The sequence below is a fragment of the Asterias rubens genome, chromosome 11, assembly GCF_902459465.1.
Source record: "Asterias rubens chromosome 11, eAstRub1.3, whole genome shotgun sequence".
Lineage (NCBI taxonomy): Eukaryota > Metazoa > Echinodermata > Asteroidea > Forcipulatida > Asteriidae > Asterias > Asterias rubens.
The window spans coordinates 13,192,133-13,207,105 of record NC_047072.1 but is presented as its reverse complement, the minus strand read 5'-3'; the positions used below and the strand labels follow the sequence as shown (position 1 = coordinate 13,207,105).

General features: G+C 40.0%; 1 protein-coding gene across 9 annotated transcripts in view; it reads left to right on the top strand.

Moving 5' to 3' along the window:
• Positions 1–14,422, top strand: part of LOC117296347 (syntaxin-binding protein 5-like) — a 46,875-nt gene extending 32,453 nt beyond the window's left edge. For 3 of the 9 annotated variants that reach the window (XM_033779230.1, XM_033779222.1, XM_033779221.1), the window contains exons 17-28: positions 316–444; positions 925–948; positions 3,798–3,914; positions 4,829–4,951; positions 5,597–5,725; positions 7,007–7,104; positions 8,802–8,892; positions 9,109–9,217; positions 9,597–9,692; positions 10,638–10,762; positions 11,680–11,801; positions 12,509–14,422. In XM_033779230.1, the coding sequence (XP_033635121.1) occupies positions 316–444; positions 925–948; positions 3,798–3,914; positions 4,829–4,951; positions 5,597–5,725; positions 7,007–7,104; positions 8,802–8,892; positions 9,109–9,217; positions 9,597–9,692; positions 10,638–10,762; positions 11,680–11,801; positions 12,509–12,646 (1,301 nt within the window). In that variant the 3' untranslated portion in view covers positions 12,647–14,422. The remainder of the gene's footprint in view (positions 1–315; positions 445–924; positions 949–3,797; positions 3,915–4,828; positions 4,952–5,596; positions 5,726–7,006; positions 7,105–8,801; positions 8,893–9,108; positions 9,218–9,596; positions 9,693–10,637; positions 10,763–11,679; positions 11,802–12,508) is intronic. The other 6 variants (XM_033779225.1, XM_033779227.1, XM_033779224.1 and 3 more) reach the window with 3 other exon arrangements.
• The last annotated feature ends 551 nt before the right edge of the window (positions 14,423–14,973 follow it).

Here is a 14,973-nt window from a genome sequence, read left to right as displayed (position 1 = left end):
TAATGGGTAAGTGTCTTGCTTATAAGGACACAAGTGTCACGACTGGGACTCAAACCAACACTCTGCTGATCAGAAACACCGGAGCTTGAGTCAGGTGCTCTTACCCACTCGGCCACAACGTGCCAACGCTTTGTAGCATGTGTTTTTGAAAGAAGTTGCAGACAAAGAAGACAATTCATTGCCAATGATTGGTGTTTACTTTCTCATTGTTAGCTGTTATCTTTTTTTCTCCTTCTTGGTTTGTCTTCCCTTTTGATGTGCCCTTTTCATCCGTATGTGGCGTTGTGTTTGATGTGGTGGCATGTGATTGGTCAGCTGCAAACAGATCTCCGCCAACCCCTCCTCCCAGTCCAAAGGAGGGGCCTGACGGGGGTAGAGTGGATCCCACTAGCACCTTCCACTTCGGGCATCTGATCAAATATGTCATATCTAGCCTTAGCATGAGTGAGTGCTCCCTTATTGCAAGTTGCTTTCAATTTGTCACTGTGTACTTTGTCATGGAATTCATTGAAATTATTTACTTACATTTTCTTTGATTTTGCCATTTGTTCAATTTCTACTATTTATTCTCATCTTCATTTTTAAGTTATAACAAATGTCTTTGGGACGTAGAAATTATGAAACTGTTGTGTTGAGCTTCTACATGTATCTCAATCACAAATGTGCATTATTATTATTGTTATTAATATTATTATTTTCACGTTTGCCCTGTTAAGTTATCTGAATGGTTCGACCTAACAAGATTCACGTTCAGTTTTATCAAGGGTTATGGGCCATTCAGAAAAGTAAATTTTATAAAACAATTTTTTTTTTTTTAATAGTGACCAATCAGATTTTGAATCTAAACTCTATAAGCATGGTGATTGCATCATTATTGACAATTCATTGGTTTGTGTGTCCATTCATTTGATTTCCTTACCATAGACCCATCCGTTCTCCACGTGCCGTGTAAGTTCATTTGCATTTCATCAATTCTTTTGCACCACAATTTTCTTGGACAAAAATTGCACCATCATTTACTCAGAAACTTGGCAATCACGTTATTTGAAAGATTATATCCGGCATGTCGATTTCTAGTGACTTGTTTTACATTTCTATTTCCCACTTTTGTAATAGTTTCAAATTGTTGTGCTTGTGTCTAACCAATTTGTGTGTGTTCCAGTTAAACAAAGACGACGATACAATCATCTTTAATATTGCACCACCAGTGCTAATGAATCTAAACATCACTAGCTTTCAGTCGGATTTTAACTTTCTGTCACATACCCAATTAACAAAACAAAAACATTTAGTTTTCCAAGATGAAAGAGTGATTGCTGTTTAGTTCTTGTGATCACCTGACAATTTTAAGAGCCTGAGAAAAAAATTTACATAAATTATTTGCTTATTTAAACCATTACTTCTGCATGACTTTTGCATTTATTGTGATATTGATTTTTCATAAGATGTTTCTTGTATGATTTCAGCTTAGAAGTTAATCAAGGAGGAATCAGGCTCTTTTCACCATAAACACTTCCTCCCCTCTGGTACTTGACATTCCTGCTCCTGACCTTCCTGTCCCTGACCTCCCTGTCCCTGTTCCTGACCTTCCTGTCCCTGACCTTCCTGTCCCTGACCTTCCTGTCCCTGACCTTCCTGTCCCTGACCTTCCTGTCCCTGACCTTCCTGTCCCTGACCTTCCTGTCCCTGACCTTCCTGTCCCTGACCTTCTTGTCCCTGACCTTCCTGTCCCTGACCTTCCTGTCCCTGACCTTCCTGTCCCTGACCTTTTATGTCCTTGACCTTCCTGTCCCTGACCCCCTGTCCCTGTTCCTGACCTTCCAGTCCCTAATCTTCCAGTCCCTGACCTCCCTGTCTCTGACCTTCCTGTCCCTGACCTCCCTGTCCCTGACCTTCCTGTCCCTGACCATCCTGTCCCTGACCTCCCTGTCCCTTACCTTCCTGTCCCTGACCTTCCTGTCCCTGACCTTCCTGTCCCTGACCTTTTCTGTCCCTGACCTTCCTGTCCCTGACCTTCCTGTCCTTGACCTTCCTGTCCCTGACCTTCCTGTCCCTGACCTTCCTGTCCCTGACCTTCCTGTCCCTGACCTTCCTGTCCCTTACCTTCCTGTCCCTGACCTCCCTGTCCCTTACCTTCCTGTCCCTGACCTTCCTGTCCCTGACCTTCCTGTCCCTGACCTTGTCTGTCCCTGACCTTCCTGTCCCTGACCTTCATGTCCTTGACCTTCCTTTCTTTGACAGCTTGATGCAAGAAATACATATTCAAAACATTTATGTATTTATGTAAATTCTCATCCAGGCATCAGTCTTAACCCAGGTCATTCTTTTGTTTCAATCATCCCATCCCACCTTCACTTATTCCAACCCAGTTTGATTTTCTCACATCCAACTCTGATTTGTCATCTCTTCTTTTGCACCTTTGATTTATTTTAAATATTTAGTGCTAATTTTAAAGAATTTTACTGTTGAACTTCTTAATGTGTTTTTTTATCGCATGCAGTTGTAATTCATATTTTCCACAATCTAGTAGTTTATTAGCAAATTTCAAAAATGGTCACAACCTTAAAAACAGCCATGTCAGATCATGTAAACAACTCTTTGTTGTCCCATTGTTTATCTACATCATTGGTTTCTACACAATTAGGTACATCCTCAAACTTTTAAACCACTCGGTCCCAGACCTACCAAGTCTCACGCATTAGGCGTTGAGCGTGGGTTGAGCTTTGAAAAATCTCACGCATAGCTGGTCTCTGGACTTGGCATCTCTGCGGTCCCTTTTGTTAATGTCCTCGGTACCAAAATGCCAACTTTCCCAATCTCACACACATGCATTTGTGAATCCTGCTAATCAAGGACTTTTCTTTGTTTCGACTTTAGCGATGTCCCCATTGGTTTTGTGATTGAAAGTGAAGCGAGGGCGTCCTCGCTTTGTCAAACACCCTGGATCCCTTTTGCTAAAGTCCTCACGGTTTCAACAGGTGGACCTGCTCACACACACTCAACCTTACTGATCCGGTGTGTGGGGTCCTGCTATTGTTGTCTTTTTATCTTCTCTCGTAAAGATGTTCCTTGTGTGGTCCAGGTTGAGCAAAACCGTGAGACAGGTTTATGGGTTGTACTTAAAATTTGTCTGGTTGCTAGGGTTGTTTTTAACACGTAAAGTTGAGGCCTAATTTCCTACAGCTGCTCAAGCACAACCAAATTTGTGCTTACCAGAGTAAGGTTACCAGCCAAAATACAATGTCATACATTCAATTTGTGACTGGTATCCTGCCTATTTTTGCTAAGCAGAAAAAATGTCAAACACCAATTGTCTGCTTAAGGTATCCTGCTTATTTTTGCTAAGCAGAATAAAAACGTCAAGCACCAGTTGTCTGCTGAAGGTATCCTGCTTATTTTTGCTAAGCAGAATAAAAACGTCAAGCACCAATTGCCTGCTTAAGCAGCTTTAAGACATGGTAGAGGAACTAAAACAAGTAACCTGATATCAATTTGCAGCTTTCTGTAACATTGCACCTCTATGGAATTCACTTAACCTCAGAAAAAGAGAACAATCCTTCAATCTTCAAACAAAAGCTCAAAACTCTTCAACCCGCATTTTAAATCATGGACTTTTTTACTCCGTGCGTACTGGTGCCCTTGAACGGCATTTGTTGTCAGATACTATGCGCTTTATAAGTGCTGTTTATTATTATTCATTATTGTTATTTATTATCAGCGGAAACTCACACTAACAAGAAAACTTCTCAGTGTACGCTAACAATCATGACTGTTGTTATTGCCTTTGTTATATGAAGATCGCAGCGAAGGTTCTTTTACCCGTTCAAGGAGCTCTAGTATGTCCAGCCTTGAGAAGGAGGCAAGAGAAGGAGTACAGTGCTTGACATTTGCCGAGTCTTACACAAGAAAAACTGGTGAGCTTTGTGTTGGTCGTTTACACTGGCGTTCCTTAACCATCCCGCCTGAAAGGAACACGTTGCCCTGGATCGGACGAGTGGGTCTATAAAAAGCGTTTGTAACCGTTTGTTATAAAATGCATATGGTTGGGAAGATGTTTTAAAAGTAGAATACAAAGATCCACACACATTTGCCTCGAAATTGCGTGGTTTTCATTTTACTGTGCGAACTAACACAGTCGGCCATATGGGAGTAAAAAATTTGACTCCCATAAATGGCCGACCGTTAGTCGACGAGGTAAAAGGAAAACCGTGCAGTTTCGAGGCATGTTTGTGTGGACCATTGTATTCTACTTTTTCAACACCTTTCTAACAAATGCATTTTATAACAAACGGTTACAAAAGCTTTTCAAAGACCAACTCGACCGATCCAAGGCAACGTGTTCCTTTAAAAGTCTTAAAATGCGTCTCTAGATGACATTCTATAACTCGTTTATTCGTGGTGTGTGGAACTATTCTTTGTTATGTTGGGCTGGAAATACTGATAAGAAAGTGCAACAAATTATCAGCGACACCATCCGACCAGCTAGTAAGATAATCGGGAAGTGTTTGCCACTAGTGGATACAGTGTACCACCAACAGGTGAGTGATAAGTTACTGGTCATCCCCCCCACAGCCAATTTGAGGGTAACATTATTCCATGCAGTGGTGGCACACATAACACAATATGCTCCCTCGGATACAAACAAATCAAATTCTTCTACTCTTCTAGTACTGGGGCTACCGTTCCCAGAACCTCCAAGGGGTCACCAGAAGGTGTAACCAGAATATTTTTAGCGTATGTCCTAAACTTTGAGTTGTATTTTTAGACCTTTTTGTCAGCAAAGACCTGACCCAAGTTCTAATGAACGCTTTATTTGTTTTGTCGACAGAGTCTGTGACGTCACCGTGTGTTTGGGTTGGGACTACTCTGGGCTCGGTCCTCGTGATTGTTATTAACTTGCCTCCGCCCGGAGAGCAGCGCTATACTCAACCTGTTATCGTCACACCCAGTGGTATGTTACGCTAGCCCTATTCAACCAAATCACTTGACATTATCGTCCACAATCAATCTTGCGTGTTTTACTGAGAGCTGCTTTTATACTCTCACCCTACTTTTTACATCCAGTTGACTTGCACAATTGCGGACAGGAGCTCATGAGCATACATGTATATGTTAAGGGGTCCATGAACCAATTCCATGAAACCCAGATCACTGACGGGTTCTGGGCCCCATCTTCATGGCTCTGCTTACCGTAAGAAAAGAATCTGCGCTTAATGGAAGCAGGGAACTCTGCGCTTACGTTAAAGCGTATTTCACGGGTTAGGAGGGAATTTTTGCTTGTGCGCATGCATACTCCACATTACTTTGCTTAAACAGCTAGCGCAGAAATTCAGCGCTTGCCGTGCAACCAGCAGAGAATGGTGATTGTAAGTGCAGAATTTGGCGGTAAGCAGAGCCATGAAAATGAGCCCCGATCATTTGTAATGCCCTACCACGCAATTTCGAGTGATACTTGTGTGGATCATTATATTCTACTTTTAAAATATCTTTCTAATCATATGCGTTTTTATAACAAACGGTTACAAAGGCTTTTCAAAGACCAACTCGACCGCTCCAAGGCAACGTGTTCCTTTAGTTCCAATGTTGTTTATTTCAGGAACCATATTACGTCTAAAGGGAAGCACATTACTGATGGAATTCTTGGATTGTAATGGTAGCTTGATTACTCCGCCACATGAACCATGGAAAGATATCAACAGAGAAACAAAAGATGTCCGGGAAAAGAGTAAGTCAATTCCATAGAGCTACATATATTGACTAGAGCGCTAACACCCCGTTATACACGCACTAAGGTTTTGAAGCCGTGTGGGCGCATCCATGTTTATGTACAAACCAATACAAAAGCTTGAATGTTTGTACGGCAATTGTACGGCTATTTGCGTGATAGTGCGTTTGTTCTTTTCTATGTGTCATCGAACAAAAAAATGCAGCAAATGTGAACGCACAATCTGCTGATGAGCGTACAAACTGCGAGCGTCATGTGCGCCATGTTTGAAAGGCGCGTAGACTTTTTTTAGTATGTCAATCAAGTCAAACTTACGGTTTTCGTAGCGCGGACGTACGCAAATGGGCAGTCTGTAAGCGCACACGCCGAATGTAAAAAAATCTGGGCAATGTGTGTTCTCTTAATCGTTCCGTAGTCACGCAACACATCCGTAGTCATGCAACATGTCTGCGCCCAGGGTGGCTTCAAAACGCAGAGTAAGTTAGCGCTCTAGTCAATATATATAGCTCTACGGTCAAATCTCAAAAAGGCAAGGCCATCATCGGCAGGTGTGGAGTCGTGGGCCCAATTTCATAAAGCCTGTAAGCACAACAATTTGCTTAGCATGAAATTTATTCCATGATAAAACAGGATAACCAACAAAATTTCCATTTGTTCCATATTGCTTGATACTGGTGTTCAGCTGTTGTTTGCTTATCCTGATAATCACTTGGAAAATTGGTTGGTATTCCTGTTTTTATTAAGGAAAACATTTCATACTAAGCAAATTTTTGTGCTTACAGGCTTTGTGAAAATGGGCCCTGACCAGAGCATTTATGGACATGATGGAGGTTTTGTGGTTGATGCTTTGTGGGTTATGGGTTGTGGTTTGTGGTTAAAGACAGAGGGTGGCTATAGACCTATAATGGTGGGAAAGAGGATGTTATGTGGATCCCAACCCTTCACCAACTGTGCCCTCTATCTAGTAAGGCCAAAAAAATTAACATTTTAGCGTGTTCCCATGTTTAAAAGTGGAGGACCTTTTTTTTTTTTTTTTTTTTTTTTCAAAGATGGTCACCTGACACATTTTTGGGGGAAAATTCGGCTGGGATATTTTTCAACATTTTTTATATATTTTTTTTGAGATCAGATCGTTACAAAAAAATTCAATTGAAAAAAAAAGATTTCATTAAAAAGAAAAATGTTAAATGGAGGCAGCCTCTCAAAAAAAAAAAGCAGACGGGGGTGCTAAACATATTTTTAACTTGCCTTGTACTGGTTTTTTTTTGTTGCTACCTCTAGGGCCACCATTGTTACAGCGAAGTCGAATGTCTCCTTCCTCATCCACTGAAATTGCAGATCGGCAGTTTGTTATCATCAGCTCTGAGAAAGAAGCAAAGGTTGGCCAAGTCTCAATATATTATAAGTATCAATATAAACCACAAGGGAAACTGACTGGGTAAATTTTGAAATGAGTTTTGGGGTTGAACAAAGAATTGACTAGAGTGGGATTCGAACCAACGACCTCCGGATTAACGTGCCGGCGCTCTACCAACTGAGCTATCTACCCCTTTATTGGTGGTGTCCCTATTTTGTCAATATCTTTGTTCGGGGGGTGCCAGTCAGAAGCCAAACAAAGATATTGACAAAATAGGGACACCACCAATATAGGGCGAGGTAGCTCAGTTGGTAGAGCGCCGGCACGTTAATCCGGAGGTCGTTGGTTCGAATCCCACTCTAGTCAATTCTTTGTTCAACCCCCCCCCCCAAAAAAAAAATATATATATAATAAGTAATCACACAAGCGCAAATGGAATGGCGAAAAGTATAGCACTTCTGGGTCCCATATCCAACGAGGCAGAAGGCCAAGTTGGATATGGGATGCAGATGCGCTATATTTTGTTGAATTGCCTGAGCGCGTGTGATAACGTTTTTATCTTGAAGCAAACTTGGCGCGTGACATAGAACACACAAGACGCAGGGTGTGGTATGGGCCGTGCAATATAGGTTTATATCACACTCTTGTTGCTATGGATCGGCCAATCAGAATCAATGATTCAAGCCTGCTTTGTTCCAAAGATAAATTTCATAAACAAATTAAGATAAAACCATATACATGTAATAACGCTCCTGATGCAGAGTAGGGTTTTTAAAACCAAAGATTAAAGTTCAAATTGGGTTTTATGCTCGCATGCTTTTGTGCTTTGCGCTCAGAGTTTAGGTTTTTTTTCTTATCAGCCTGTCACACCCCTGTCTTTATCATGTGAAGGCTTTCACAGAAAAAATGACGTTATTTTCTTTCTGTTAAATATGCCTTTAATGCATGAGTCATGGTATCTTTGTGGAGTGTCATGGCCGAGTGGTTAAGAGCATCAAATTCATGTTCTGGTGCTGATTCACCGGAGTGTGGGTTTGAATCCCGGTCGTGACACTTGTGTCCATGAGCAAGATACTTTACTATAATTGCTTCTCTTCACCCAGGGGTATTAATAGGTACCTGCGAGGGTAGAGGTTGATATTGTGAATGAAAAAGCCTCTGGAGCGATATTAACTGTTGCTCAGGTTGTATACTGAGAAGCATTAAAAGGAATGTCGTTGGCCCTAGTAAAACACTGAACAGTAAAAACAGATGTTTCAACAAAATTCAACATTTTCTGCAAACTTTCAATTCAATAAAATACCTCTCATTATTAGTTGTTTTGTTTTAAACAAAATCAACAAATTTGGTTACATTGCTACCAAAAATAACAATGTTTTCTTGATTTTTACTTATGGCTTTCCATAGTTTTCAAATCTGGGTTGGCAAAAACTCGGGCTGTGACGTTGCAAAAGAAGGGTCTATCTGTATTATATTAGTAATAATAGTAATAATATAATGAAAAACAATTACATACATGTAGCGCCAAATCCATTACAAATGCTCCCAGGCGCTTTACAACAATAAAAACTTACATTTTAACCACAAAAACTAAATAATTAAAAGGTCAAAAATAAGATCCACAAAATGTGATCATAAAACATGGTAGAGTTGCCATTATTAAACCACAAGAGGGCGCTGCTACCTATCACCGTATCCTATGGATGTGTTTTATTACAGGTAATATCGCTACCATCTCAAACATGTGCTTATAGAGTCAAGGTAGCAGAGTCCTCATATGTAGTAAGAGCAGACGTCATCAGCTTACATAGTAAGTTCAGTCTTTTTATTTATATTTTTTAATCAACTATTTGTTCATTTATTTATTTGTTTGCTTGTCTCACTTCTGGTGTTTGTTTTTGGTTTTCTTAGTTTAAGTTGTGCTTTGTGTATACAGATTATTTATATTTATTTTAAATAAATATTATTATTTATTATAATTATTATATTAGTGGTCTAATTTGATTGAGTAATTGTCGGGTTACAGATAGCGTTTGTCTGGCATGCTATGTTGCCAATGGCCACATCATGGCGTTCAGTCTGCCCAGTTTTAGAGTTCTGCTGGACCACGACTACCTTCCACTTACCGACCTCAGGTGAGTATATGTACCTGTCAGTTTGCTGCATAGAAATAGAACTCGGAGAACCCTGAGCTTTCTTTCATACGATTTAAAAAATCATTGAAATCACCCAACAAATGTCCAAGTTCTTGGTCTTTGTTTCCCAATGTGTTCTGTAAAGTCGAACTTTTTTTTGCACACAACCACATGGTGCTCTTTATGTGCTTGGCATTTCGGATCTTTCCACTCCAATTTAAAGTGGTAGCATAATTAATAACAACCCTAGTTTATTTTGCCGTCATTGGAAAGATCCGAATGTTTTTTTTCCATTGATGGCAAGCTTGGGTAGGGAGGGTAAAACATGGAAAAAGCTACAGCTTTTTTACAAACATCGTTTGAATTTGTTTTCATTTAGGATCGGACGGACATTCCAATTTAGCTCTCATGGTAAAGGAGTCTACCAAGCTAGTCCCACAGAGCTACAAAGGATAACAATATGCAGTGAAGCAAGGTACTTCTTATATGGGATTTGTGGCATTGCATGGTGAGGTATCAATATATATTTGGTTTGCGGTAACACCATGTGTGTGTCTACTTTGCCAGGTAGATTTTGTTCTGTAGAGAACTGTCTTGCTGTATTTTCTACTACCACAGAGTAGATTTTTTTGGATTTTTCAGGAGTTCTGAAAAGAACTGTCCTGCCTTTTAACTACTACCTGAGCGGAAGGTAGAAAATCGGCTGGGACTACTACTTTAGCTCATAGTAGATCGCTATTAACTTCGCAACCACGTAGTGAGTTCTTAATAGGTCTCAACGTTTCGACTAGCTTGCTCTAGTCATCGTCAAGGTACTTCTTGGCTCATTCCTGCAGAGGTGCCCTTAAAACCTTTGAACATATACGAGAAACTAGGGTGTTTTTTTGTGATGCCTCACACAACAATTTGTTATAATAATAATCAAAGTCTTATATAGCAAAGAAATTTGTTAAGCAGCACTTTCTGCTCAACAAGTTTATGAAGTTGTGCCCAGAGCAGTAATAACGTACTAAGCTGTTGTTTTCTTTGCGGTGTAGTTTCAGTGAGAATCTTCATGATATGTTGGGGACTTACTCCCTAAATAAATAGCGTGTCATGGCCAAGCGGTTAAGAGCACCAGATTCAAGCTCTGGTGTTTGATCAGCACTTTCTGCTCAACAAGTTTATGAAGTTGTGCCTAGAGCAGTAATAACATACTAAGCTGTTGTTTTCTTTGTTGTGTGGTTTCAGTGAGAATCTTCATGATATGTTGGGAGACTTATTCCCTAATAAATAGCGTGTCATGGCCAAGCGGCTTAAAAGAGCACCAGATTCAAGCTGTGGTGTTTGATCAGCACTTTCTGCTCAACAAGTTTATGAAGTTGTTCCTAGAGCATTAATAACGTACTAAGCTGTTGTTTTCTTTGTTGTGTGGTTTCAGTGAGAATCTTCATGATATGTTAGGGGACTTGTTCCTTCCAGTCAACACTCCAGAGGCTCCGACCAAAGGCTTCTTCAGAGGCTTGTTTGGTGGTGGAGGCAGCCAGTTAGACAGAGAAAACCTATGTAAGTATTTATCATTTTATGGGGGTGCCGTGGCCGGGCGGATAAAAGCATCGGACACAAGTTCTTGTGGTTTATCAGGATGTGGTTCAACACCCGGTTGTGACACCTTATTGTGTCCTTGAGCAAGACACTTAACCGTTGCTTCTCTCCACCCAGAGGTTAATGGGTACCTTTGAGGGCAGAGATAATTTATGTGAAAGCTTAGCCTGGAGTTACTCGTCCTAACTCGAGATAGGATTAATCCTAGCGTTTCGTGAAATCAGCTGCAGTGCCTTTAAGCAGCTCTAGGAAATTGGTCCACGATTATCAGGATGAGTTGTTTTGGAACAATGCCAGCGTTCTCCCTTAAAGACACTGGACACCTTTGGCAATTGTCTCAACATATGCATAAAATAACAAACCTGTGAAAATTTGAGCTCAATTGTTTGTCGAAGTTCTGAGATAATAACAAAACAAAAAATTACCCTTGTCACACGTAGTTGTGTGCTTTTAGATGGTTGATTTCGAGACCTCAAATTCTGAGGTCTCGAAATCAAATTCGAGGAAAATTACTTCTTTCTCGATAACTATGTCACTTCAGAGGGAGCTGTTTCTCACAATGTTTTATACTGTCAACCTCTCCCCATTACTCGTCACCAAGTAAGGTTTTATGCTAATAATTATTTTGAGTAATTACCAATAGTGTCCACTGCCTTTAACGGTGGTCCGCTGGCCGAATGTCAGTTAAAACACCCAAGAACCACTCGGCATTCTCTCCAAGTAGTTGTCTGGCTTGGTCAGTGTTGGGAAGCATCTCTTTGTAGTATGAAACAGGGACTAGTGAAATGACAAGCTAACCGGTCCCGCTGGCTTGCCACTGAAAAAGTTCATGGCAAACCATGACGATGCTAATTATGATAATGTTTTGCTGTTTGCAGTTGGGGAGTCAAGTGGTCGTCCATCACGTAGTATCGCCAGACACATCCCCGGTACTGGAGGTTTAGAAGGTGTCAAAGCTAATTCCAGCTCAGCGGCTGGGGAACTCTATAAAGCACGCATTGTAAGTGACATTTCTTTTCGTTATCGTACAACATGATGATCATTGTTATTTGGAGTTTTTGTTCAGAATGAAAGAGCGCACCAGACAGCAATTTTGTTCTGCACTACGAAATTGCCACTGTCGAAGTGCTTTTCAATGGGGTGATGTTTCTTCTTAATAAATTTTTGTTTAAGGAATCCTTTAAAAAAAAAGGGGGAAAATTGCCGCCAGGCATGTGCAGGGCCAAATTTCAAGATTACCCATTGGACATTTTTTAATATTTTTTTAAAATCAACAGGGAGAAATTCACATGAACAAAAAAATCAGCGTTTCCAATCAACGGCCGATCCATTTTTTTTTTAAGTGACAATTTTGTAAATGGCCTACATGTTAGTGCCCTGATCAATACAACCATGTTATAAACATATAACAGCCGTTGTTGCATTAATTGCACATCCCGTGATCGTGTACTGATGCTCCTTCACATAAAATGACAGAAAGGGGGGGGGCGTGGGCCCCGCCCCCTTCTTCAACTCTCCACTCTTTAACCAATTCTAGGACTTGTTGCAAGCCACTTTTGTAGTACACCTCAAGAACCTACCATGAAGTAGTTTGTTCTGCCAATCTTGTTGTGTTTTCTCTTACTCTTTTGTACTCCTTTGCCCCCAACTTTGCCCGCTTTCATGATTCTTCTTTTTCTTCTTCTTCTTTTTCTTCTTATGATTCAGGCCCTCCATGAGAGAGGTGAGAAGCTGAGTGAGCTCGAGGAACGCACTGCTCAGATGATGGCCAACGCAGAGAACTTCTCCACTGGGTCTCATCAACTTATGCAGAAGTACAAAGACAAAAAGTGGTATCAGTTCTGATGTAGTCATCGCAATCTCGGAGCTTTCTCAATGAAGATTGAAGAAGACTTGTACATCATGGTCACCTTTCATCCACTCAGTACTACGGGGAATTGTGTACATGTATAAAGCGATTTATCAACCAAAAGTGGAAGGCAAGAAGATTCTCCTCGATCATGCTGAAAACGAATTTGTGTAACAGGGATGAACTTGACATAATAGTGTACAGAGAAGTGAATGGCAAGTTGTTATTGTCAGTATTGACTGACATTGCGACCGGGGATCGTGTAGCGTTGTAAGCAGTCTAGTGACTTGTACTGGTTACCGTATAGCTATCAGGAAATGAATTGGTAAAAGCCGTCTTTTCATATTGGAGTTTGTCAGTTCTGATTAAATTGCATAATGAATCAAAATAACAGCAATGCATTTGATATGGTTAGCTCGTGCGATATGATACGCAGATGTAGCATTTGGCTGGCTCTTGGGTAGCACACAGAAGAGACCCTGTGTTGTAGGACAATGTGCAAACTGGAACGTGTGTTGGTTTTCCTTTGCTGTAAGTGCAAAAAACAAACACACATTTTGTAGTAGTTACGCATCAAAGATTGTGTGTTATGGGACTTGTAGTTTCTGAACCAAGGTAATTGTGAAACGGGAAATGACGAGAGTAACGACCAACTCACACGTGGAGTTCTAATGTATAATGAAAACATCATTTCTTTTGCATGCATTTTTGTAGTTGAGTTGTTGGTTTTCTCAACGTTGATTATAGGGCTGTCATTGTCGGAGATCTAAACATTCCATTTGTTATTTGAATGTCATAATGAGTCAACCATCATGATGTGATGCCAGACACGGACAAATCAGAGTCCAAAGGTCTAGCTGGTTCTTTATACAGTGTTTAAAACCTGGCGCTGTTTTCATATATTTTTGTTGTGTGTATATATAAATGTTGTGAGGGCATATCTACAGTTAGATTTAGATGTGCATAGTGGACAAAGAGACATTTAGGGTACGTGCAATAGGTCTTCAAGTTCCAAAACACTAGTTGTTGGTATATCTCTCCATCTCATTAAACAAAAATGAAGATATATTTATTGTCTTTGATCCGGGCGAAGAAAAAAAAAAACTTTATAGAGGCGACTGTTATATGTCCCTCACTAAACTAAAAAAAAAATATCACGATAATAAATTAATATTTAATGATAATGTTGAGACTCATTCCTCTTTTTGTTACACTGCTGTTGCAGGGCATACTTGTAAAGGACTAAATTGATTATTGTGAAATGTGGACATTGTAGACAATGAATACTAATAGCTAACCACTCGGTTTTCTAGCTAGACAATTTTTTGGTACTTCTGACGGAAGGCCTAAACGACAGATAGCAAAGACTGGCCTCTTGTAAATAGACTATGAAGAATTCCAATAATCAACTCTAAACAAACACTATTATATGACTGTATAGAACCATGTGTTTAGACTAGAATTTCAGCTGCGAATAAAATGAATTACAGTACCTATATAAAAATATAAATATATAAATATATATAAGCTTCTGGATCAAGGGGAAGCAAATTGAGGTTTGGTGCATAAATGTAGCTGTTTTGTCTTTATGATTATTAATCCATACTGTGTTATAATAGATTACCACACAATCAACCCAACATTTTAATGAGTTGATGTCGCTGTACTTGTACGAGCAGCCATTATCAGACTCCATATCCAGTAGCATTCCAATTTTTCATTTTTTACAGTAACTGCCGTTGTAGTTTACCCCCCCCCCCCCCCTCCCTCCCCCCTTCAAAATAAAATCGCTTTTTCATAGCTTTGTGAAGTGTTTTGTGTAGCTAAGTTGCATCAGATGTCAAAACAGGTAGATTTTGTGTAAGGGGTTTCCCCATACTTTGTTGTTTATAAGAGGTTATGGTTCTTAGTCTTGACATTAGTGAGTATGACCAACGGTTCAACACAATTCTGGGTTTAGGGGTTTTTGTTTTAGTTATATTATACACATATTTATACATATAATGTGTAGGATAGATGGCCTTAGCTTTCGATCCAATCCGGACCTTCTTCAGAGGCATAAACAAGTACAACCAAATACATATCCATTTATAGAAAAAGGAGAGTGGAGAGGGCTGAAGGGAGGGATCCAGAAAAAAACGGGAATATATATATAAAAGCGTTTTATTATTTCAGTTTAACATAAATGGGGTGTACTTCAGTGGATAGATTTATTTTGTAAGACGGTATTTGCTTTGCATGCATTTCAGGTTACCCGTACGGCTAGCAGTCAGTATGATTAAAGGCAGTGGACACTATTGATAAGCACTCAAAATAAATGATT